Below are 21,853 nucleotides of genomic sequence, written 5' to 3'. Positions count from 1 at the left end.
GTTTGTGCAGCGATCCAGGAGTAGAGTTCCAAAGTTCCAAAAAGCGTGTTGTGGCCTCATGTTGACCATACATAGATACTGTTGGAGGAAGTGGAGGGGGCGGTGGGGTGAAGGAGTTTGGGGGGTGTTGAGGAGGAGGAGGAGGAGGAGGAGGAGGAGGTGGAGGTGATATTTAAGCCAGTGGTAAACTCTCTCCTCATCCATCTCTGCCTTGACTCTCTCTCCCTCGCCACCGCATCCAACACCGACGAAGGACGCCGTCCATCAGAACTCAGGTAAGAGGGGCGTAGGGGGGGTCACCTGAATGTACTTTCTCCTCCTTGAGCTGATGATGTGCGACTGTATTCGCTGTGTATGTGAGTGGAAGTCCTGATAGTGGTAAATATTGTGTAAAAGTACCTCTATCGTATCCAGTATTGCAGTATTACTGCAAACATGCCGGTCTCCTACTGTGTCAGTCAATGACAGAAGATGCCCCCCCACCTCACTGGTTTTCCTGTCAACAGCGACCTTTGACATGTAGCAGTACACGCCACAGCAGGTCTATGACAGGCTGTACCATAGAGGATCGATGATGTCGCCATCGATCTCCACCTGATTGGCGTTCGCCGCCTTTTTGTGTGACTAAGCGAGTGTGGAAGGCCTCGTATCAGCGAGCACCTCAGGTTACTCGGCCTCTTAGTTTTCGGAATTACCAAGTGAGGTTTGTGTTTCACTGCCGGTGTCCGTGTTGGATAATTGCAGGCACGTGTTCTGCAGTAGATGAGGGCATCCACTGTGGCGGGCGGGAAATAGGAGTTCACAACGTTCCATGAGATGCTTGTTGCTTTTTCTGAAAATGAACTCCTGTTTCCATGCTGGTGTCGAATTGACTTTTATTGAATGATATTATGTATTGACAAAATATCCATACAGTTGATGCGTTATGACTTATACCATGTTATATATTGACAAAATATCCATACATTGGATATTATATATTGACAAAATCGATACATTCGATGAGCCATGACTTATACCATATTATATATTGACGAAATATTGATAAATTTGATGCATCATGACTTATACCATATTATATATTGACAAAATATTGACAAATTTGAAGCATCATGACTTATACAACGTTATAAATTGACAAAATATCGATAGAGTCGATGCGTCATGATTCATACCATATTATATATTGACAAAATATTGATACATTTGATACATCATGACTTATACCATGTTATATATTGACAAAATATCCATACATTGGATGCGCCATGACTTTTACGATATTATTTATTGACAAAATATTGATAAATGTGATGCGTCATGACTTATACCATGTTATATATTGACAAATTTTTGATACGTACAATGTGCCGTGACTTATACCATATTATATATTGACAAAATATCGATACATTGAAATGCGTCACGACTTTTACGATATTATATATTGACAAAATATTGATAAATTTGATGCGTCATGACTTATGACTTATATTGACAAAATATCCATACATTGGATGCGCCATGACTTTTATTATATATTGACAAAATATTGATAAATGTGATGCGTCATGACTTATACAATGTTATATATTGACAAATTTTTGATACGTACAATGCGTCATGACTTTTACAATATTATATATTGACAAAATATTGATACATTTGATGCGTCATGACTTATACCATGTTATATATTGCCAAATATTTGATACTTTTGATGTGCCATGACTTATACCATATTATATATTGACAAAATATCGATACGTGTGTTGCGTTGTGACTTATACAATCTTATATATTGACAAAATATTGATACGTTTGATGTGCCATGACTTATACCATGTTATATATTGACAAAATATCAATGCATTTGATGTGGCATGACTGATACCATATTATATATTGACAAAATATCGATACATTTGTTGCATTGTGACTTATACAATGTTATATATTGACAAAATATTGATACGTTCGATGTGGCATGACTTATAGGATATTATATATTGACAAAATATTGACACATTCGTTGCGTCATGACTGATACCTTATTATATATTGACAAAATATTGATAAGTTCGATGCGTCAGTCATTTGAGGTCATGTTTGTCTAGAATGTAGACAGAGCCAAGCGTGAATTGTGAAGAAAGTTTTCATTCTTAAAGTATGTCTTAATAATTAATCATTCATTTTAATGGTTTAATTCATCTTTATTTATTATTGTTTAAAATACTATTTTCACATATTTTTATATTATTATTATTAATATATATTAGTTTTTATTGTAAAGCAACCCGCTACCTCAACAGACTTCTGGCTTTAAAATAAATAAATAGATCATTTTTTCTTCAATTATTCATGTATTTAAGGGAAAGATGAATAATGAAAATGTATTTCAATGAATACATTCGTCTTTGTAGTCTTTGTTTGTTTTTAACCCCGTATCTGTCTGTCACAGTCTCCCCACGTCTCATCGCAGCAGCAGCAGCAACGCGGAGATGCCTGACACAATGTGTGTAAGACTGTTTGAAAATGCCCCCCCCCCTCTCTCCAAAAAAAAAGCCTCCACACAAACTCTCCAATGTGAAGTGAAATGGTGGCTTCGCCTCCTCCTCCACCTCCTCTTCATCGGCTTGTGTGAGCGCCCGCATGCAAGCCGCTGGTGGGAGGGAGGGGTTGGCCGGAGCGGGCATCTGGAGGCCGACGCTGACCTTTTGACCCCTATGTGACCTTCTGCAGCATGTCCAAGGAGCCCACTTCCAACCTGGAAAGTGCCATGCAGATGCTCATCAAAACCTTCCACAAGTACTCGGGGAAGGAAGGCGACAAGTACACGCTCAGCAGGGCGGAGCTGAAGGAGCTGCTGCTGGAGGAGCTGGGCAGTTACTTAGGGGTAGGTCTGTGTGTCATCTTCTATGCTGTCCATTCCTAAAAACAGCAGAGCGCTCCTCTCATTTAGACAATCTTTGCCTGGCCTTTTTGTTGTTGTTGTTGTTGTTAGAAAATGAGCATCCTTGGTTGGACTGTAAAAACAGTACAGTACTTTTTTCAGGAGGTTCCTAAAAACAGCAGAGCACTCCTGTCATAATGAGGATATTGATTATGACAAACATTTCTGTAAAAACAGTACAAGGCTTTTTTTTCAGTAGGTTCCTAAAAACAGCATAGTACCCATGTCATCTTGATCCAGATGTTGCAAAAGGTCCTTAAAAACTGTGCTGCTGTCATGGAGAGAAGATATTTATCGAGCGTTTTTGACTTGCAACTGATTCCTAAAAACTGCAGAGTGCTCCTGTCATAGAGAGAGGATATTTATCGATCATTTTTGGCTTGCAACCCATTCCTAAAAACTACAGAGTGCTCCTGTCATAGAGAGATGATATTTATTGAGCGTTTTTGACTTGCAACTGATTCCTAAAAACTGCAGAGTGCTCCTGTCATAGAGAGAAGATATTTATCGATCATATTTGGCTTGCAACTGATTCGTAAACACAGCAAAGCATTCCTGTCATAGAGAGAAGATATTTATAGAGCGTTTATGACTTGCAACTGATTCCTAAAAACTGCAGAGTTCCCCTGTCATATAGAGAAGATATTTATCAATCATTTTGGCTTGCAACCCATTCCTAAAAACAGCAAAGTGTTCCTGTCATAAAGAGAGGATATTTATAGAGCATTTTTGACTTGCAACTGATTCCTAAAAACTGCAGAGTGCTCCTATCATAGAGAGAAGTAATCATATTTGGCTTGCAACCGATTCCTAAAAGGAGCAAAGCATTCTTGTCATAAAGAGAAGATATTTATCGAGCATTTTTTTTACTTGCAACTGATTCCTAAAAACAGTAGAGTGCTTATATCATAGAGAGAAGATATTTATCGATCATTTTTGACTTGCAACCCATTCCTAAAAACAGCAGAGTGCTCCTGTCATATAGAGGATATTTTAGTAAGGTTTGTTTTCCCTCCAATTGATTCCAAAAAACAGGATTCCTGTCATTAAAGAGGATCTTTGGCTAGAGTTTTTGCAACAGGTCCTTAAAAACAGCAAAGCCCTCCTCTCATAGTTCTTGACTAGCGTTTGTGTGTGTGTGTGTGTGTGTGTTTGAGTGCTTGTTTTTCTGTATGCTTGAGTGGTGTGTTTGATGTCCTACTTTGATTGTGAGGTCGTTTGTCTTTGCGTGGGGAGGGGGGGGGGGGGGGATTGTCTAGGATGAGCTCCTTTCATGCCATTACACCGTGATTGTGTGTGTGACACACTTTGCACTTCAGTGTGTAGATGCGTTGACACAATTTAAGGTATGTGCTGGTACATGCTGGAACTCACAAGTACAGGCAGGCCTGTGCACACACACACACACACTCACACACACACACACACACACACACGCTTTCAAGGGTCACATTCTTAACTCGTAACACTTCCTGCTTGACAGCACTCCAAAGATAACGAGACGGTGGAAAAGATCATGACCGACTTGGACGCCAACAACGACGGCGAGGTGGACTTCACCGAGTTCATCATCCTGATGGGCGCCCTGACGGTGGCCTGCAACGACTTCTTTCTGGAGTTCAAGACGGACGACAAGCCCACGGGCGGCGAGGCGGCGGAGTAGAGTCACTGAGTCAGGGAGAGGGGGCTGATGGAACGGAACGGGGAGGGAAGGGGGGGGGGGGGGGGTTGTAAATCAGACGAGAGGAGGAGGCGGATGAATTTTTCTGTCTTACGCAACGTTTCAACAACACACAAGAGTACCGTGCAAAAGTCTGAACCGTGGTATCGAACACATACTGTACACTTTGTAGGATCACACTAAATACAGGCCATATACCAAATAAAGCACATACAGAGGCGGCACAGTATTCACCAAGGTGGGGCTTTGGTGAGAATCCACATACAAGTGCAGGTTGACTTCCTTTAGAGATACTCTATTTAGTCCAGACAGGCTGGCCCAAAGGTTCTGACTCGGGACGAAGAGAAGAGCATAGATCTTTGATAAGCATTCCTAAAGTCGCTCCGGAAAAACAAAAGAGAGCTGTGGCCATATAAATGATCTTTGACCAGCATTTTTACAGTAAGTTCATAAAAACAGGTCATATAACGGATCTTTGACAAGTGTTTTTGCAGCAGAATACTCTGATCACATAAAATATCTTCAGAAGATTCTGGTCCTGTCATACAGAGGATCTTTGATTCGGATTTTTTGAAAGCCGATTACTAAAAACAGCAGATCGTTCCTGTCAAATCTTTGACTACAATTTTTGAAATAGATCATTTACAGCAGCAGACCACTCCTGTCAATATTTACATATCATAGGTCTACATATTACAGGTGATCTTTGACCAGCGCTTTTGCAGGCGATTCCTAAAAACAGCAAAGCACTCAATTTTTGACATGTGTCACATAAAGGATTTTTGACAAGCTTTTCCCCCCTAAACACAGCAAAGTGTCCTGTCATAAAGAGGATCTTTGATTGGCATTTTTTAACCTGATTACTAAAAACAGCAGAGCATTCCTGTTAGTTTTAGTATCTTTGACTACAATGTTTGCAAACCCCTCCTGTCTATATTTACATATCTATATGTTTCCACAGTATGTATATTACAGTAGATTTTTGAGAAGCGGTTTTGCAGTCGATTCCTAAAAACAGCAAAGTACTCCTGTTTACACAGATGATTTTTCACTCGTGTGTTCTCTTGTCACATAAAGGATCTCTGACAAGCCTTTTCCCCCTAAAAACAGCAGAGTGGTCCTGTCATAAAAAGGATCTTTGACTGGCATTTTTTAAGCTGATTACTAAAAACAGCAGAGCATTCCTGTCAGATATAGTATCTTTGAATACAATGTTTGCAAACCCCTCCTGTCTATATTTACATATCTATATGTTTCCACAGTATGTATATTACAGTAGATTTTTGAGAAGCGGTTTTGCAGTCGATTCCTAAAAACAGCAAAGTACTCCTGTTTACACAGATGATTTTTCACTCGTGTGTTCTCTTGTCACATAAAGGATCTCTGACAAGCCTTTTCCCCCTAAAAACAGCAGAGTGGTCCTGTCATAAAAAGGATCTTTGACTGGCATTTTTTAAGCTGATTACTAAAAACAGCAGAGCATTCCTGTCAGATATAGTATCTTTGAATACAATGTTTGCAAACCCCTCCTGTCTATATTTACATATCTATATGTTTCCACAGTATGTATATTACAGTAGATTTTTGAGAAGCGGTTTTGCAGTCAGTTCCTAAAAACAGCAAAGCACTCCTGTTTACACAGAAGATTTTTGACTCGTGTGTTCTCCTGTCACATAAAGGATCTCTGAAAAGCCTTTTTCCCTTAAAAACAGCAGAGTGGTCCTGTCATAAAGAGGATCTTTGACTGGCATTTTTAAAGCTGATTACTAAAAACAGCAGAGCATTCCTGTCAGATATAGTATCTTTGAATACAATGTTTGCAAACCCCTCCTGTCTATATTTACATATCTATTTGTTTCCACAGTATGTATATTACAGTAGATTTTTGAGAAGCGGTTTTGCAGTCAGTTCCTAAAAACAGCAAAGCACTCCTGTTTACACAGATGATTTTTCACTCGTGTGTTCTCCTGTCACATAAAGGATCTCTGAAAAGCCTTTTTCCCTTAAAAACAGCAGAGTGGTCCTGTCATAAAGAGGATCTTTGACTGGCATTTTTAAAGCTGATTACTAAAAACAGCAGAGCATTCCTGTCAGATATAATATCTTTGACTACAATGTTTGCAAACCCCTCCTGTCTATATTTACATATCTATATGTTTCCACAGTATGTATATTACAGTAGATTTTTGAGAAGCGGTTTTGCAGTCCAATTCCTAAAAACAGCAAAGCACTCCTGTTTACACAGAAGATTTTTGACTCGTGTTTTCTCCTGTCACATAAAGGATCTTTGACAAGCTTTTCTTTCCCTGAAACCCTAAAAATAGCACACGGCTCCTGTCGTAAATATCTTTTCTATCTTAAAAAAATATATATCTTAAAAACAGCAGGTTGCTCCTCTCATTTTGAGGATCTTTGACTAGCGTATTTTGTTTTTGTTGGTCTTGATGGACGTCTGCGTGATAATAGCATTACTACCACCAGTGCTTTTACACAGTACCCTGCCCAGAGCCACAAACACAAGGGTCAGTGAACGCAACATGTGTGTTTTTCACAAACACATGGGTCAGTGAACGCAACACGTGTGTTTTTCAGAGCTTTATGCAGCATTCATCGACGCATCACAGAGGCTTTTTGACTCCCTGCTACTCTAAATGTTTCTTCAACAAAAAATGGCAGTGAGAAGAAATTAAATTATAGGGAGGGGGTGAGAATTCCTGTGAATACAAATGTAATATTAAATCAGTTTATTATATTATTGCCTTCAACAGTGGAATGTTTTTTCCTCCTTCTCTGTGCGCCTATTTTGTAATCTTTTTTTTCGTTTTTGGTAATGACTCATGCATTCTTTCCAAATATTAAATGTGGTATTTAACCAACACGTTGTTTGTTTCTTGCACATCTTCTTCTACTCAAGTATGAATTGCTGCAAAGAAGAAACAATGTCACAGCAAAGTGTTACTTTCATTATGAGTGTGTGTATGTGTCTTTGTGTGTGTGTGTGTGTGTTGGGGATTCCCACAGAGCAAAGCGCTCCGGCTCGCACATCCTGCCAACAATATCCTGCAAGTCTTGTTCCACTAGGCTACGTATAAGACCCAGATGTTGGATTTGGATCCACGTGGAAAAGGTTTGACGAAAATGAGGGACGCAGGGAATTGAAGGAGAGGAAGAGTGATTGTGTGCATGATTCTTTTTTGAATGAAGAAGTGAGTGAATCCAATTTATGGCGTAGAACAGACAAGAATGCAGCTTGGAAGGCAGCGCTATAATCACACAGGAATTTTGCGTGTGCGTGTGCGTGTGCGTGTATACACTGTCCCTCACTGGGTCGGAGTGAATCCACCCCTAAACTACGACAGCAGGCGAACATTCTTTACGCGGACAGACTGTTTCTTACCTTCCTCAGGTCAGCCCTCATCTTATGGGCGGAGTCAACCACTTTGTTCAACTCTCGGCAGCCTCTGATTGGCCACTTTTTTGAATATTTGGTAAACAAATATGTCTGTTTAGCCCGTTTTAGCCCGAAGGGGATTAAAGTTTAACAGACAAAAACTGCTCTGCCTTATCATGTACCGGTTTGTCAGCAACTGTCATAAAAGATTATAACAAACACCAAACAGGATCATGTTTTTTTAAAAAGAGGGTTTAAAAAAAGATAAAAGCGTGTGGTGTCAAATTACACTTTTGTTTATCTAAGACAGCTGTTTTCAATGTGTGAGGCGCAGCAGCTTGTGAAAAATAGACAACACAAGACTTTTAACTAAGTAGAAATATATATGGATTTAGGGAGTTTAATTTAAATATAAATGGTTATTATTTAATTTAAATGTTTATGTTCCCCACACTTTCCTAAAAACCTAACACTGTGCAATGTACATACTGTACAAATATTCAAAACTGCCTTGTCTGTTTTTCCACAAATTTTCTCCTTCAAAAGAGCTAAAATACACATGATTAAAATGATAAAACAGTGCTAATATGGGATAGGATCATACAGGATGTTTCTTTGTGATTAATGTTTTTATAAGAATGTGTGGTTATTTCGTATTTCCATACAATATAAAAATGTGTATATTCACATTGCGATAAGTACAGGTAGGAAATGAAGAAGACCGGAACCAATCTTTTTAGGTGTTGTAAAGATTCCCTTTTAGGTGTAGGTACTTCCTCTTCCCCCTCCCCTCCCTCTGGGTTCGTGTCTTCATTCCTTCCCTACCTGTTTTCTCCAGGTTCGTAAACTTCAGAAAGTAGTTCTCACTTAATATTTACATTTCAACTCTTTGTGTTTTGAGTAATAACACAATAGAAAACGTCTTCGTATGATTTAACGAGTTTGTGGCAAGAACAACAAATACTGCGCATGCGTCTATATGGCCGCCATCTTGGATCATCTTGTTTACAGTACGCCTTAAGTGACAAAAGTGAATATTTTGCGGATGTGGTTAATCACAATGACAAAAACGTAATCTTGCTTATTGCAGTATTTTATTCAGCGATTCTCATCGTGATCAATATAACTGGGTGTCAGTTAGTGGTGTAGTTACACATTTAGGTAAGAAGTGCAGTATAAACTTTAAAAAAAAGTCTGAGTGTGTATGCTAATAGGGAGCTAATTAGCTTGCGGCTTTTTACAACATAGAAATGTCTGAGCCTTCAAGTGAAGGGTTCAAAGTTTATTTTAGGGGTAGCATCATTGAGAGGTTATGATTAGGCTAATAGTGGCGGAGGAGGGATGCTGGTGAAAGTTGCTGGAGTTTTTTTTAACGGCATCTGTACCCCATACAAATGGGTAAAATGCTTGTTCTTTTATAAAGAGCACTAAAGGTTGTATGATCTATCACGTTCAATGAAAAGTCCTTCATTATGTATTAACGCTGGTGTGTTGACCCTTCATGGCCACCATGTAGTGGTGCATTTAGGTAATGTGTCACGCAAGAGTAAAGAAGAGAGCTGTGACACTAATTAAATGATGCCTTCAGGTACAGAGTGGAGCATGTATATAAAATAAAAATAGATGTATCAGATAACTTTTCCCGGTGTAGATGTTCTCCTCGGGGATTGAATTTGAGAAGGCCAGCCGCTTTTCCCCCGGTTGATGAAATCCATCCTAATGGAAGTAGAAGCCTAAGGCCTTGGTAGATACATATTCATTACAAGGCGTCGCATAAACCAGGCCGCTTTCATATGCCAATAAAATGAGTTTACAGTTACTTTGGCTCATATGAATGAATTAAGTTAGGCGGTTCAAAGTGTCACGTGAAACGAACTGAGCAGGGGTCGTGTCCTCTGCAGGGCTCAAGGTCAAACAGCATCAGATGACACAAGGTAAGGAGGATGTGTAATAAAAGTAGGAGGAGGAGAGAGGGATCACGTTATTAAGTGTCCTTGGCAAGAGTGTCGTGGTACTTGTCTTCTATTAATACCTTCTTCTCTATTGATTGGACAAAAGTATTGGGACACAAACAGGAAGTGACTCTGAATGAGAATAAATATGCAATTATTCCTTTTTGAATAGATTCCACCCATATGAGAAGACTTAGAGGATGTTGGGGAAATTATTTTGTTAGACCTTTTTAGCAACGTGAGGGAGATGATTGACTTTTCTCTTGTCTTGCTCTAGACATGCATATTACATTTAGAGCATTGTTAAAAAGTCAATTGTGCATAAGGGACCTTAAAAGTTTAATGATGCACAAACAAGCCTGTAGCCTCATTCAGTCATCCTTTTCACCATGTTTTACCGCTTTGATCGTCATCCTCCACCACCACGTTTGTCTCTTTGTATTGTTGATTTATTCGGGAATCAGAGAGGAGGAGGAGGCGGACGGGGGGGGGGGAAGGCACCAGTGGATGTGTAGCATCTTCTCAAATCAAAAGAAGACAGTTGGAAATGTATACAAGGCGGGCGTGTCTGCTGGTGAGTAACATCTGCACACAAGGGCTCGGCCAAAAAAGCCAATCCTTTAAATGCTCCTTTTAAAGTTGACGCAGACTTCAAATAATAATAATGGCGTGAGCAATAATGCATGACACAGCACCGGGGGACTTTGGAGTTTTTAAGGTGGAGCAGCAAAATTCCTTTCATTTAACTGTTTCAAGATTTGTCAGTAATAAATGCAACACAAAAGTAGATGAAGGTCATTTTAATCTCTTGTTAATGTTCCAGACATTGTCCACAGTTGTTCTGGAAATAAAGTAGCCATAGATACTGTCAAGGCCTTCCCTTGTAGACATAATACAGTCAAGCACAACAACTTCACAGTTAAAACAAATCCCCAAGGGACAGATGTAGAAGAATACAAACATCAGTTAGAAGGTAGCTGCAGGCACTAGAGGTCAACTTGGTAATGACATGCTTCTTACGCATGGCTTTTTAGCAGCTAGACTTACAACAGGCCTTTGTTGGAGATAAATGAGGTGCAGTGGAGAAGCACGGCCAAAAGAGGGACCCAGAGAGTTACAAATGACAACACAAGTCCCATTTATTTGATACAAGTGCCTTCTGGTTCACGACAAGTGTGACGCAATTGATGGAAAAAACAGCAATAATGAAAGAAAACGTGTTGCAATTGAACAAAGTCACAAAGTAGACGAGATACAAGTACCTGATGAGCATCAGTGACCAGACATTTGGGTTGCACTGGAACATTTCTGGGAATTTTCCATGGGAAGATTAGCTGAGGAATTTTGGAAATGGTAAATATGCAATTATTTTTTAATGCAACCTAGTGCGGTGTCATTCAGAGTTTAGAGAGTAATACTTGCCATGGACGACTCCCAGGTTTTGCAACCCCACTACAGATTGTGAGTGTTTCTTTAATGGGTTATGGTCCTTAAAAGCTAAAGACATGTTTTTTGTCATATACCTTGCGTGAGTTATTGTATGCGAGGCACAGGGTGCATCAGGGTCATGTGCTCAGCCCCATTGAAAGGCAGCCGCTGACTGCAGTAGTGGTGTACCACTTCTGAGATGCTGGGGAAGACACAGCTGCTCTGGTCCAGCGTGTAGCCGTGTTCTTTGGTCTGGGCTACCATGATGTGAACGCAGCCCTGGCTTGTTCTGGTCAGCAACAAAAAAATCAAATAAAAATGGAATATTATGTACCTTTTGGGATAGAACTGCTGCACTTTTGGCCGTGGCTCACTTGAGGGCGATGGAGTACTTTGTGCTGTCCGATTCGCTGTTCCTGACCAGGAAGCTAGCTTCCTTGCAGGCCTGCAGCTGAAGCTCCGCCTCCTGGCGAGTCACGCAGCCATGGTACCAGCTGGGCAGGTGAGGTGATTTAAAAATCAAATCAATTAAAAAAAAAATTGTCACATAATTTTCGGACAATTCAGCTCTACCTCTGTTTCTCCAGGGGTCGTGTGGGGTCGACGCAGCAAGCCAAAGTTTCATGGCTGCTTCCGGGACTGGAGGATGACGAGGTCCTGAGGATTTTCTGCGTCCAGCTTTTCTGCCTTGTGTGCTGTCTACTTGTGAGGTGAGAGTCTTTGGATGGACACTCGGGGCTGTCAAAGTGAGCTGAGGGATGAAGATTGGCGCCGAAATGTTAATTAGTTAATTATTTCAAGATCTAACAAAAGGATGTAGTGGTTTAAGGAAATGTTTGATTTGTGGTTGCAGTTTGCAATGGTGCAAAATGTTTTGTTATCCTTATGTCAGAGGGTCAAAATGTTCAAGTCTGGCCTTAGTGGGAGGCAGTAGCATACAACAACCACAATGCTAAACATGTTTACATGAGCACCTCTCTGACAAAGGTTAGCATTCTTATCTTTTAAAAATGCAACATTTTTGATTGAACTCTTGTATTAGATGTCTGTAGATGTTTCCTACAAAAAGATATAGTGTGCACCTGACAGAGTTCTAACAATGTGCTCCTTCCTCCACTCCCACGGCGGCTCATACTCCATAGACGGGCGCATATCCATCTCTGGTCGTGTAACCGCCGCCACCGCCGCCTTTTCACTTTCACCACTTCCCTCATAATGAGCGGCATCATACAGGTGCAAATTTGCAGGTTGACCTCTCTCTGCCGAGGCCTCACTCCCTTCCATTTGCACTTTGAGCAGATCTTTGGAGCCGCGGCGTCTGATTTCTAGAAGAAGGAGATCAAAGTCATGCTTGTATCAGAGCTGCATACACAAAATTGCTTCTGAGTGGTGCAATTCTATAGAAAGGAAGTGGAAGGGCTGTTAAAAGGAAGTGCTTCTAGTGAGAAAGCACCGCAGCAGTGTTCCACTAGATCCAGCAGATCGCACAGTCATAGGATTATTTTGAAACCTTGCTATAATGCAGTGGAATAGTGTGAACCAGTGGTGTCATTAGGCCTATTTTAGGGAGGCTTAAACCCCCCTAAAAATAATTTGATATTTTTATTGATTTTTCTTTTTAATAGATTTTTTCTACAAACAAAATATCTGAAAAATTTTATTAATAAGCAAGCCAATAAGCAGGCTAATACTAGCCTAGTAATAATCATAAGAAGAATAATGATGATAGTAATAATAATAGGCTAATGAATAATATAATAATGATTATTATATAATTGATCACTGTCCACTGGACAGAATGGTTGCAGAGCTTGAGCAGCGGTTTAGCAGTGTAGATTGTGTGCACTTGTGTAAATTTAATGGTGGCCTAAAACAATTGAGTATCTCTACTAAATCTGTCCAAAAGTGGGAAAGTTATATTCCGGTTCTTGTTTCTTGTTTGTTTTTTGGATTGTTTTTTTTTTTTTGAATGTCTACTACATTCTTTTATATCCTGTACATCTCCAGGGGCCAAGCCAACCCCCGTCCTCAGAACCTAGTGACGCCCGTGGTGGGAACTCTCCAATCAGTGAAAAAAGATAAAGTCAAAATACATTTCACAAAATGGAATACTAAAAAACATTGGAAAAAAGTTGATGTAGAATTTAAATGTAATAGCAAACCAAAATCTTATAGTGGTATATATAGTTTGTCGTGCACCCTACATATGCAATTGGTGCGTCCAATGCGCGTTCAGATATTTTGTATGTCCCTCATGCATGTCGAGATCTTACTCCCTCATGGTCACCACAAATACTTTCTCCACAAAAAACCTGCCCGGTTGTGACCTAGGCTTTAGGTAAATCACCTCTGCAGCCATTCTCTCATAAAACCCTTCTCCATGACATCAGCTTCTTGTTTGCATCACGCAAGAGTGATCTAAGCCTCCTCGTCACAGCATCACATCCTCCTTTACGGGGTTTTCCAGAAGGCCACTACGAGCGATCCAAATAAGAACAAAAACAACCAGAAAGTAAAACAAAACATGCTCACATGGCAGCAGCCTATTGTGACTTCTAACAATGGAGTGATGCAATGAAAACATGTGACTGGATGATGGACTACCGGTCTTCCTGGATGTTGGGAAGTTTTGATGAATGCTCAGACAGCTCCATATAGGGGCTTACACATACTGTGCTGAGGAGGGGTGAGTGGGCATTAACTTCCTTTTGAGAGCAGAAACAGGAAAGAGGAAGCAAGGGGTGGAAACTGCAGCCATTGTTTGAGTGGGGCCAATGGGGTACACAAGCGATGGGGGGGGGGGTTTCACCGTGGAAAAAAAACATACCCGTGATCATTTGCTGAGCGTCGTACGGCTCCATGTAGCCATCATTGTCCCCGAGTCTCTCAGAGTCCCTTTGCTCCCTGGTCTTTTGGGCATCGAAGGGGTCCGCGTAGTCCTCAAGGATAATAACCTGCAAGGGTGGCAACATTTAAAACCATCTTATCACCTCCATGCTTTCTTTTTCTTGCTTCATTTCAAAGGCTCTGAGGGGGGAGTTAGCACCTAGGTGTCACATAACACAATGCTTCTTCTTTATAACATGATAGCAGCTTTTTGTATTCAGGGTGGGGCAAGGTTGGTGTGAGGAAGCAGAAAGACACCCATCGCTAAAGGAGATAAAACGGGACCCAAATAACAGTGCTCAGTACTTACAATGTACTGCATACAGTATTACAACTATATCTTGACATTATTACATAATACATTGTGTTAACTAATATAATGGTAGAAATTTGACCAAATATATAATTGTATCTGACTTAAAGCCATGCTGATTATAGCTATGTAATTGAACTATATAGCTATGTAATTTACATTTATAATTCATTTTTTAATTTTACTGCTTAAAAAGTAATTTGCATAGTCTGATGTGTGTTTTATTATTGTTTATATTGTTATATTGTTGTTGGAATTGTAATACTACATTTGATATATTTATTTAATCTTTTAAATATTATTCTTATTATTATTATTATATGAATATTTTCCAACTTACTGTGTCTGTTTTGCTGTGTTTTTCTGCTTCAGGTACCACCTGGTGACTCATGGTGATGGTACCGGGGTTGAAGTTGGGGCTCTTATCCAGTGTGTCAACCCGGATCAGTCTGCTGATGTAAGCGTTTGTTGTTGTGGAGCTCCTCACGGTCTTCATGGGCTCCATGACCTGGTCCCCTTTGGAGTTTTTTCGTCCTTTCCCTGCCAAGAGGAGGCCGTCCCAGACTTTGCCATCTTTCTGGGAGCTGCACAGGTCTGTGGAGGAGTTCTTGCGGTTTTTGCTGCTGGTTTTGTTGCCCCGTGCGCCGATCCTGTCAGTACCGTTCTTCAGGTTGATGGGGAACTCCTTGAACCACCTCGCCATGGTCGCTCCTCAAAGTTCTCTGATGGCACCATGAGCCACAATGGAGGACTTTAGGAATCTTTCCAACAAAAGACTTCCTCTTATCTGGTTTAGAGCATGTCATAAATACTTTTCATACCCATTTAAGCCTGAAAACTACTAAAGCTAGCAGCTGCACAGGCTTCTAAGATATATATATATATATAAATATATCAATTAAAAAGCACCTTTACGGGATCCATTTGGGATTTTCCTTGCATTGCTCCTTTGGGGAAAATAAACAGTTTTTCTTGCTCCTGATGGCTTTTACAGTCTTCTCATGGAAGGAAAGAGTGAAAAGGGGAGGGGTTAGATAAGTTCAAAGAGGGTGGACTACCTAGGTGGGCGGTCATAAACTTTTACATGGATTAATAGTGATTATATGTTGATTAATTCAACTGATTTAAGTTCTGTTCACATGTGTTTGTATTGATTATGTTTCATTCACGATACGATTCATAAATGTGTCAAAAAACACAATAGCAATTATGCCTAAATAATGTATGAATAGTTAATTAAAACGTATTTTTAATTGAACACTGTCCACATTAATCAAACTGTCACTTTTTGTTCATTTTAATACACAATATCATACCATAATGTAAACAACTTCTTACACTTGAAATGGTCTGAGTGAATTACATAATATTATTATGATTATGATACATTGATGACAGTGGACGTGAATTCAAATGTTTATATTGATTAACAAGCACGCGTGTACATTTTAACTTATAATTTGTCTAAAAAATTGCGTACAATTGTTAATCATATTGCAGTTTTAAAGAAACGCTGCTTTGGTTGAAAAGTGGCCTGTTCTAAAATGTGTGACAGAGGTGGGTAAGTCGAACAGCATATGTTGTATAGAATTAATGATTCACAATTTTAATGTTGGTGTATTTTTATTCATTAAGTTTATTTCAATGATAAATATCACACCGTGTGAAATTAATTGTGATTTTTGCTTTGTGGAAGTGTTATATTCGCTGACGATAACTCAAGACACCCCCATTGTAGCACGACATGTACTCTTCCATGATTCGGGCTACTCCTGCTTGTCCCTCTTTGTCCGGTGGCGAGGGAAGGCCACGGCAATTATGGCTAATTTTGCGTTTTTTCTGCCCCTCCAATGAATTCTAGTTAAATGGTGGATCGGCGAGTGAAGACGCCAGAGAGTTTCAATTTAACGGACAGCAGAGCGAGAGCGACGGAAGAAAGGGTACAGTTTCCTCCACCACCCCCCAAAAAAGATGGCTAGCTATCTCCAGTGGCATGCTAACGTTAGCTAGCTAGCTGGCTATCAGGCTAACGCTAGCATCTAGTAAACAATATTTGCCGAAGGAGTCATTTTGTTTAGCCTCTTTTCCTTTATGATGCGATAGGTTACATTTGTGATAACTCACGGTTTGTGGTGTCCATCGCAAATTAGGTGCGAGCTAAACCCGGCAGCCACTTTTGAGTAACGTGGCTAGCTCGCAGGCTAGCCCAAGGTGGCATCCAAGCTGTGCACATCTGTAAGTGATCATGTACTCTTTAGTGTACTTCTGACAGTACAGCAGGTAGGAAGCTACCAGATTACGTTGTTGTTTTGCAGTGAAAGACGCAACGAGTTCACTTTTTTAACCTGACGTTGATTTGGTGACCAAATCCCGGCGTGACAACAAGCAGAGTGTGCAGACCTGGGCCTAGAGTCACAATCCACACCACCAAACTCGCCATTTTGACATGAACCCAAGCTAGATTGGGCCCCACCACCCACAGGACGTCGTCATTTTTCACCTTTTTCCCCCCTCTTTGCATATGAAACGGTGACATCACCCACAGTAGTGTTAGCTAATGGCTGCCGAATCGGGGAGACTACTGGCGGGACAAGGAAAGCGAAGCAAAGGTAGGAATGAACTTCACCCATCTCCCCCCAAATCAGCAGGATTCATCCATTACTGCGCTGCAAAGGGCTACACTGGTGCTGTTGTAGCCACCCCTTCTCGCCTTCCCCTACCATGATTATGTCCCAACTTCACGACTGTCCCCCGGTGGTGGCTGTCTCTCTCAGAGTGGATCTGCGGATCTCCTGCTATTAATGTACCTTCAGCTCCTCATGTCTTCGTCTTCTCCTGTCCTCCTCCCCTCATTGATCTTCTGCCTGTTTGCGGCCTCTCCTCTCTCCTCCCTATCCCCTCCCCAAAAAAGCCTGCCAAGGCTCCATGACTGATGATAGCCGCCTGGATGTACAAGCATCTTGTCCTCATGCCAGTCTATGTCGCTTCATTGACTCCATCTCAACTGTCGGACTTGGACGCACAAAAAAGAGGCCCTAGGTCTAAAAAGCTGCTCCACTCTGTCACTAAGGGGTATTTGGCCAATCCAAATGGGATGCTCTTCTTGTTTGGTGGTATAGCACCAATAGCATAAGTGTGGATAATAATCCCTTTCCACCCCTCTTGTGCTTATTGTTTCTATTGCAGCTTCACAAATGAAGAGCCCAGAGAAGAAGAAGACGAGAAAGTCCACGTCACAGGTTAGCCTCAGTTTTGACCGTCGGATGTAAAAATCCAATGTTGTATTTTTCACCAATGTTCAATACGTCTACGAGGTCCCACAATACCGTATGGGAAGTGTGTTGTCTAAACTCTTGCTTTACTTTTGGAAGATAAGCTTCCTTTTATTGAAAAACCATAGCAACGTTACACTTTGCTGAAAAGTTGTAGATCATGATTTTGGAAGTGTTAGCCCACCTTGCTGAGTGCTGCTGCCCAATGCCCATCTGTAATGGCATCTTAAAAAAAGCCAAAGAAAAATCCAAACCTTTTAGATGTGACGCTAAATTGTGTCTTGTTCCCTTTTGAGAAAGCCATTGCTGTGGTTATCACATGTAGTACCTGCCAATGCAGATGCGTCATTAATAAGTACAGCGGTGCCAAGTAGAGTGGGTGCCATGCAGTGGGCAAATGTGAATGTGGGCTGTGCGCACTGATATGGAAGTATGTGTTTTGAAAGGCAGTTCTTCAAGATAATTCATGCATAAATTACCACATTCCCTTCTCAATAAATTTAGGCAGCGGGCTTCTCGCACCTCACAGAGTTTGCACCCCCTCCCACCCCTATGGTGGACCACCTGGTGGCTTCCAACCCTTTCGACGATGATTTCGGACCGCCATCTCGACCCAGTGGAGCGGGCGGACCTGGCAGCGCCCCTTTTCTTCCCAGCCCAGGTGCAGGAGGAGGAGGCGGTTATGGAGGCGGGAGCCGAATGGGCGGTGGCGGCGGTGGTGGTATGGCTTTCATGGGAGGACCAGGCAGCGGACAGCCAGGACGTAGACCGCCATTTGGACCGCCATCCAATGCGGGACCTCACCACCAGTTAGGTTTTGGCGGGATGCCTGGCTTTGGAGGTGGGGGCGGGGGTGCTGGTGGGGGAGGAGGGGGTGGATTCCCTCCTGGTGGACCGTCTCAATTCAATATGCCGCCAAATTTCAGTCCACCTATGCACCCAGGGTCGGGCTTTAACCCCATGTTGTCTCCAGGGGGTATGGGAGGTCCCGGAGGGGGAGGTCCACCTCACCCTAGATTTGGCATGCCTCCACAACAGCAGCATGGACAAGGGGGACACCCATTTAATAGTCCACCATTACCTGGTGGAGGAGGACCCAGAGGGCCCCCACATGGGCCCATGCCTCCCATGGGTGGCATGGGGCCCGGCCAGGGAATGAACATGATGAGTGGAATGGGTGGTGGTCCCGGAGGCAACATGTTGGGGGGACTACCAGGCATGCCCCCCCAAGGACAGTTCCCTCCCTCACAGGATGGCTCCTATCCTGGTCCGAGTCCGCCAGGCAACGAGGATGGAAAGAATTTTGGGGGAGCAGGAGGACCTCCACCTGGGCCTCAGCAGCAGCAGCAGCAACAACAACAACAACAACAGCAGCAGCAGCTTAACCTAAACCCCAATGGCCCCCCTCCTCCTAATAATACAACCCCTGGTCCTCCTAACTCTGGTCCCCAACAGCCTGGAGGTGACTTCCCAGGTCACCCTGACATGCAACAACCCAACGCTGGCACACCTGGCCAACCTTCCTCGGCGCAGCCACAGCCCAACTCCTCCCCCAGTGGACCCCTGAATGGGTCAGGCCAACCCCAGCATCCACCCCCAAATCAGCTGCAGCCACCCAACAACGCCAACACCCCCAACTCAAACAACTCAGTCCAACAACAGCAGTCTACTCCACCAAACTCCGCCTCAGGCTCCGCTTCTCACAACCAGCAGAACAACACTCCTGGCACTGGTGGTCCCATGCCTAATGCCGCCCCCAATTCAGGTCAGAACAACATGACCAACAACAATGGAGGCAACACCCCCGGCAGCAACCCCAACCCTCCATCAAACTCCACTTCCACCCCAAACACCCAGTCCCCCTTACCTCCCGGCCCGTCCGCCCCCTTGGCAGGGCCCGGCTCTGGCCCGGGGAAGCTGGGCGGTCCCGGCATGGTCTTCCCCTGCGGTTTGTGTGTGGCGGAGGTGCACGACGACCAGGACGCCATCCTGTGCGAGGCGTCATGCCAGCGCTGGTTCCATCGCGACTGCACAGGTCTGACGGAGCCCGCGTACGGGCTGCTGACGCGGGAGAGCGCCGCCGTGTGGGCTTGTGACTTCTGCATCAAAACCAAGGACATCCAAGCCGTGTTTGTGCGTCAGGGACTGAGCCAGCTGGTGGCGGCTAATGAGAGCTGAGGGGTCTTTGCTGGACTCGCCCTTTACGTTCACTACAACCATCAGTTGACATTCATGCTTATGTATTATATAGCACTTTGAGTGAGGTAACTGCCGCCCCCCCAACTCCTCAAAACAACAACAGGATTCAAATTGTAATGAATGTTAACTGACACACTCGCTCTGACATCTTGCTTACGCACTGACACCAACACACTACCTCACACATACTTTGTGACTGACCCATACCATCGGCCATTTAAATTGATGCAAACTTCAGTTAAAAAGTCAAAGTTATCCACAAATTGGTCCCAAGTATTTATTAACCATGGCAAACAAAATCACACACACAGTGCCTGGACTTGTCAAGGGTCTTTGCTTTATATATTTCTCATCATTTTCTAGTGCATCATCTTAAAAATGCGGTGGTACGTCCCTGTAGCAAGTGTATCAGGGAGGGTTGTATTTTCGCTAAGGCAGGGGTGTCCAAACTTTTTTTCAAGGGAGGGGCAAACACAGGACAGTTTATCATTTGCATGATATTCTTCACCTTTTGTTTACTTGGTTATTACATGTTTGTAACCAATGCAATGTTTGTAAGTGAAGATATCCTAAGCAAGTAAATACAAAAGAAAAACAGACTACATCTCAGCTTTGTAACACAGGTGACAAAGCAAATAGAGGCTGGTAAATTTGATGTTCAGAATCTGCCACCTCGCACTAACAACTTGTAGGCCACAAATGGCTTCTGGGCCCAACTTTGAGCACCTCTGCTTGAAGGTTATGTAACAATCCCTCGACCCGAAACATTTTGCACCCAGTGCTGATGAATCCAAAGGAGATGCGGGCTGTATTTTCAGTCATACCTCACAGACCTTTAAGTCATTGTATATATCAGAAAGACATTTTGTGAACAGAGCCGACAAGTGAACAAAACGAGTTACTTCACACACAATGGCTTTTTTTTTTAAATACAGTACATTCAACTGTTTTATTTCCGTTCTCTGCATAAGACATGAATTGTAAACACTTTTTTTGGATTGGTGTTTAGTGCAAGTCGTGGCCTGTCATGATCAGCTGTGCATCGTTGGGGTGATGGGATGGGAGGAGGGTTGCATGTGTGAACCAAATGCCAACACTAAATTTGTCACAATCCCGTCAAGGTGTTAATTGCTGATCCCCCTATCTATGTCCCCGCTTTTCCTCCACAATTCAATGTCCAAGTTGCCTTTCTTTTTGTCGTATTGGTCCGTTCTTTTTAGTTTTTGTACTCGCTGTTTTTTTTTTGTTTTGTTTGTGCTGTGATCTTGCTCTGCTCTGGCGCCTCCTGGTGGACGCTGGAGGAACCACAGGTACTGAAATCTGAAGTAAAAGACAAGATTCTTTTTGTACATTTTGTCTGCTTTTTATTCATTTGTTTCCCTGTTAGCTGGTGTTTATATTAAACTTAAGTGGCTTTATTCACAGATGAAGGCGATCATTCTCTTTTGTCTGAGATATCTACTTGTTTTGATCCGCTGGAGGTTAGTAACTATTCTTGTAGCCTAACAATATGGATGACTTTACATGCCTTACAGGTCCATACATATTTCATCATTTCCTTCTCAGGTAAGAAGAATTTAAATCTTGGTTTTACTTCTAACCATAATATACTGATCTCCGGGACATTTTGTACCATTCAATATTTTGGGGGAGATTTCCCCCCAATAAAAATAGTGACATTGTCTCTGTTCGTTAAATTATCTTAAAGTGACAGTGCCACACAAAAAGCTACACATTTGTAATTCGTGGCTAAAATTGGCCCCTTGAAGATTTGTCCA

General features: G+C 42.2%; 3 protein-coding genes across 10 annotated transcripts; 2 read left to right on the top strand and 1 right to left on the bottom strand.

Moving 5' to 3' along the window:
- Nucleotides 1-147: 147 nt before the first annotated feature.
- s100s (S100 calcium binding protein S) lies at nt 148-7,469 on the top strand. Of its 2 annotated transcripts, XM_058047633.1 has the most exons (4): nt 148-275; nt 2,462-2,515; nt 2,743-2,896; nt 4,437-7,469. In XM_058047633.1, exons 2-4 carry the CDS (start codon nt 2,502-2,504, stop codon nt 4,614-4,616), a joined length of 348 nt encoding a protein of 115 aa, XP_057903616.1. In that variant the 5' UTR covers nt 148-275; nt 2,462-2,501; the 3' UTR covers nt 4,617-7,469. The 2 variants fall into 2 exon arrangements, with proteins under 2 accessions (XP_057903616.1, XP_057903617.1); XM_058047634.1 differs by lacking the exon at nt 2,462-2,515 and having other exon boundaries at nt 242-275.
- Nucleotides 7,470-10,777: 3,308 nt separating this feature from the next.
- LOC131101372 (SH2 domain-containing adapter protein E-like) lies at nt 10,778-15,804 on the bottom strand. The gene is made up of 6 exons (XM_058046431.1): nt 14,945-15,804; nt 14,233-14,359; nt 12,488-12,730; nt 11,979-12,156; nt 11,780-11,899; nt 10,778-11,694 (listed from the first exon to the last, which is right to left on the bottom strand). Exons 1-6 carry the CDS (start codon nt 15,305-15,307, stop codon nt 11,511-11,513), a joined length of 1,215 nt encoding a protein of 404 aa, XP_057902414.1. The 5' UTR covers nt 15,308-15,804; the 3' UTR covers nt 10,778-11,510.
- Nucleotides 15,805-16,331: 527 nt separating this feature from the next.
- On the top strand, nt 16,332-21,424 carry pygo2 (pygopus homolog 2 (Drosophila)). 7 transcript variants are annotated; one of them, XM_058046425.1, is made up of 5 exons: nt 16,332-16,544; nt 16,755-16,839; nt 16,920-17,213; nt 17,791-17,843; nt 18,381-21,424. In XM_058046425.1, the coding sequence occupies exons 3-5, from the start codon at nt 17,162-17,164 to the stop codon at nt 20,052-20,054; spliced, it is 1,779 nt and encodes a 592-aa protein (XP_057902408.1). In that variant the 5' UTR covers nt 16,332-16,544; nt 16,755-16,839; nt 16,920-17,161; the 3' UTR covers nt 20,055-21,424. The 7 variants fall into 7 exon arrangements, with proteins under 7 accessions (XP_057902408.1, XP_057902409.1, XP_057902407.1 ...); XM_058046426.1 differs by lacking the exon at nt 16,755-16,839 and having other exon boundaries at nt 17,150-17,213; XM_058046424.1 differs by having other exon boundaries at nt 16,332-16,839.
- Nucleotides 21,425-21,853: the final 429 nt, after the last annotated feature.

Source organism: Doryrhamphus excisus, chromosome 14, assembly GCF_030265055.1.
Source record: "Doryrhamphus excisus isolate RoL2022-K1 chromosome 14, RoL_Dexc_1.0, whole genome shotgun sequence".
Classification (NCBI taxonomy): Eukaryota; Metazoa; Chordata; class Actinopteri; order Syngnathiformes; family Syngnathidae; genus Doryrhamphus; species Doryrhamphus excisus.
This window is presented reverse-complemented; position numbering and strand designations above follow the sequence as displayed.

Coding starts and splice junctions, on each gene's coding strand:
- LOC131101372 (XM_058046431.1), bottom strand. CDS start 15,307: ATGGCGAGGTGGTTCAAGGAGTTCCCCATCAACCTGAAGAACGGTACT. Junction 12,731..14,232: donor CGCTCAGCAAATGATCACGG/GTATGTTTTTTT, acceptor TCCTTCTTCTAG/AAATCAGACGCCGCGGCTCC. Junction 11,900..11,978: donor CGACCCCTGGAGAAACAGAG/GTAGAGCTGAAT, acceptor TCACCTGCCCAG/CTGGTACCATGGCTGCGTGA.
- s100s (XM_058047633.1), top strand. Junction 2,897..4,436: donor AGCTGGGCAGTTACTTAGGG/GTAGGTCTGTGT, acceptor CCTGCTTGACAG/CACTCCAAAGATAACGAGAC.
- pygo2 (XM_058046426.1), top strand. CDS start 17,162: ATGGCTGCCGAATCGGGGAGACTACTGGCGGGACAAGGAAAGCGAAGC. Junction 17,214..17,790: donor ACAAGGAAAGCGAAGCAAAG/GTAGGAATGAAC, acceptor TTTCTATTGCAG/CTTCACAAATGAAGAGCCCA. Junction 17,844..18,380: donor CGAGAAAGTCCACGTCACAG/GTTAGCCTCAGT, acceptor CAATAAATTTAG/GCAGCGGGCTTCTCGCACCT.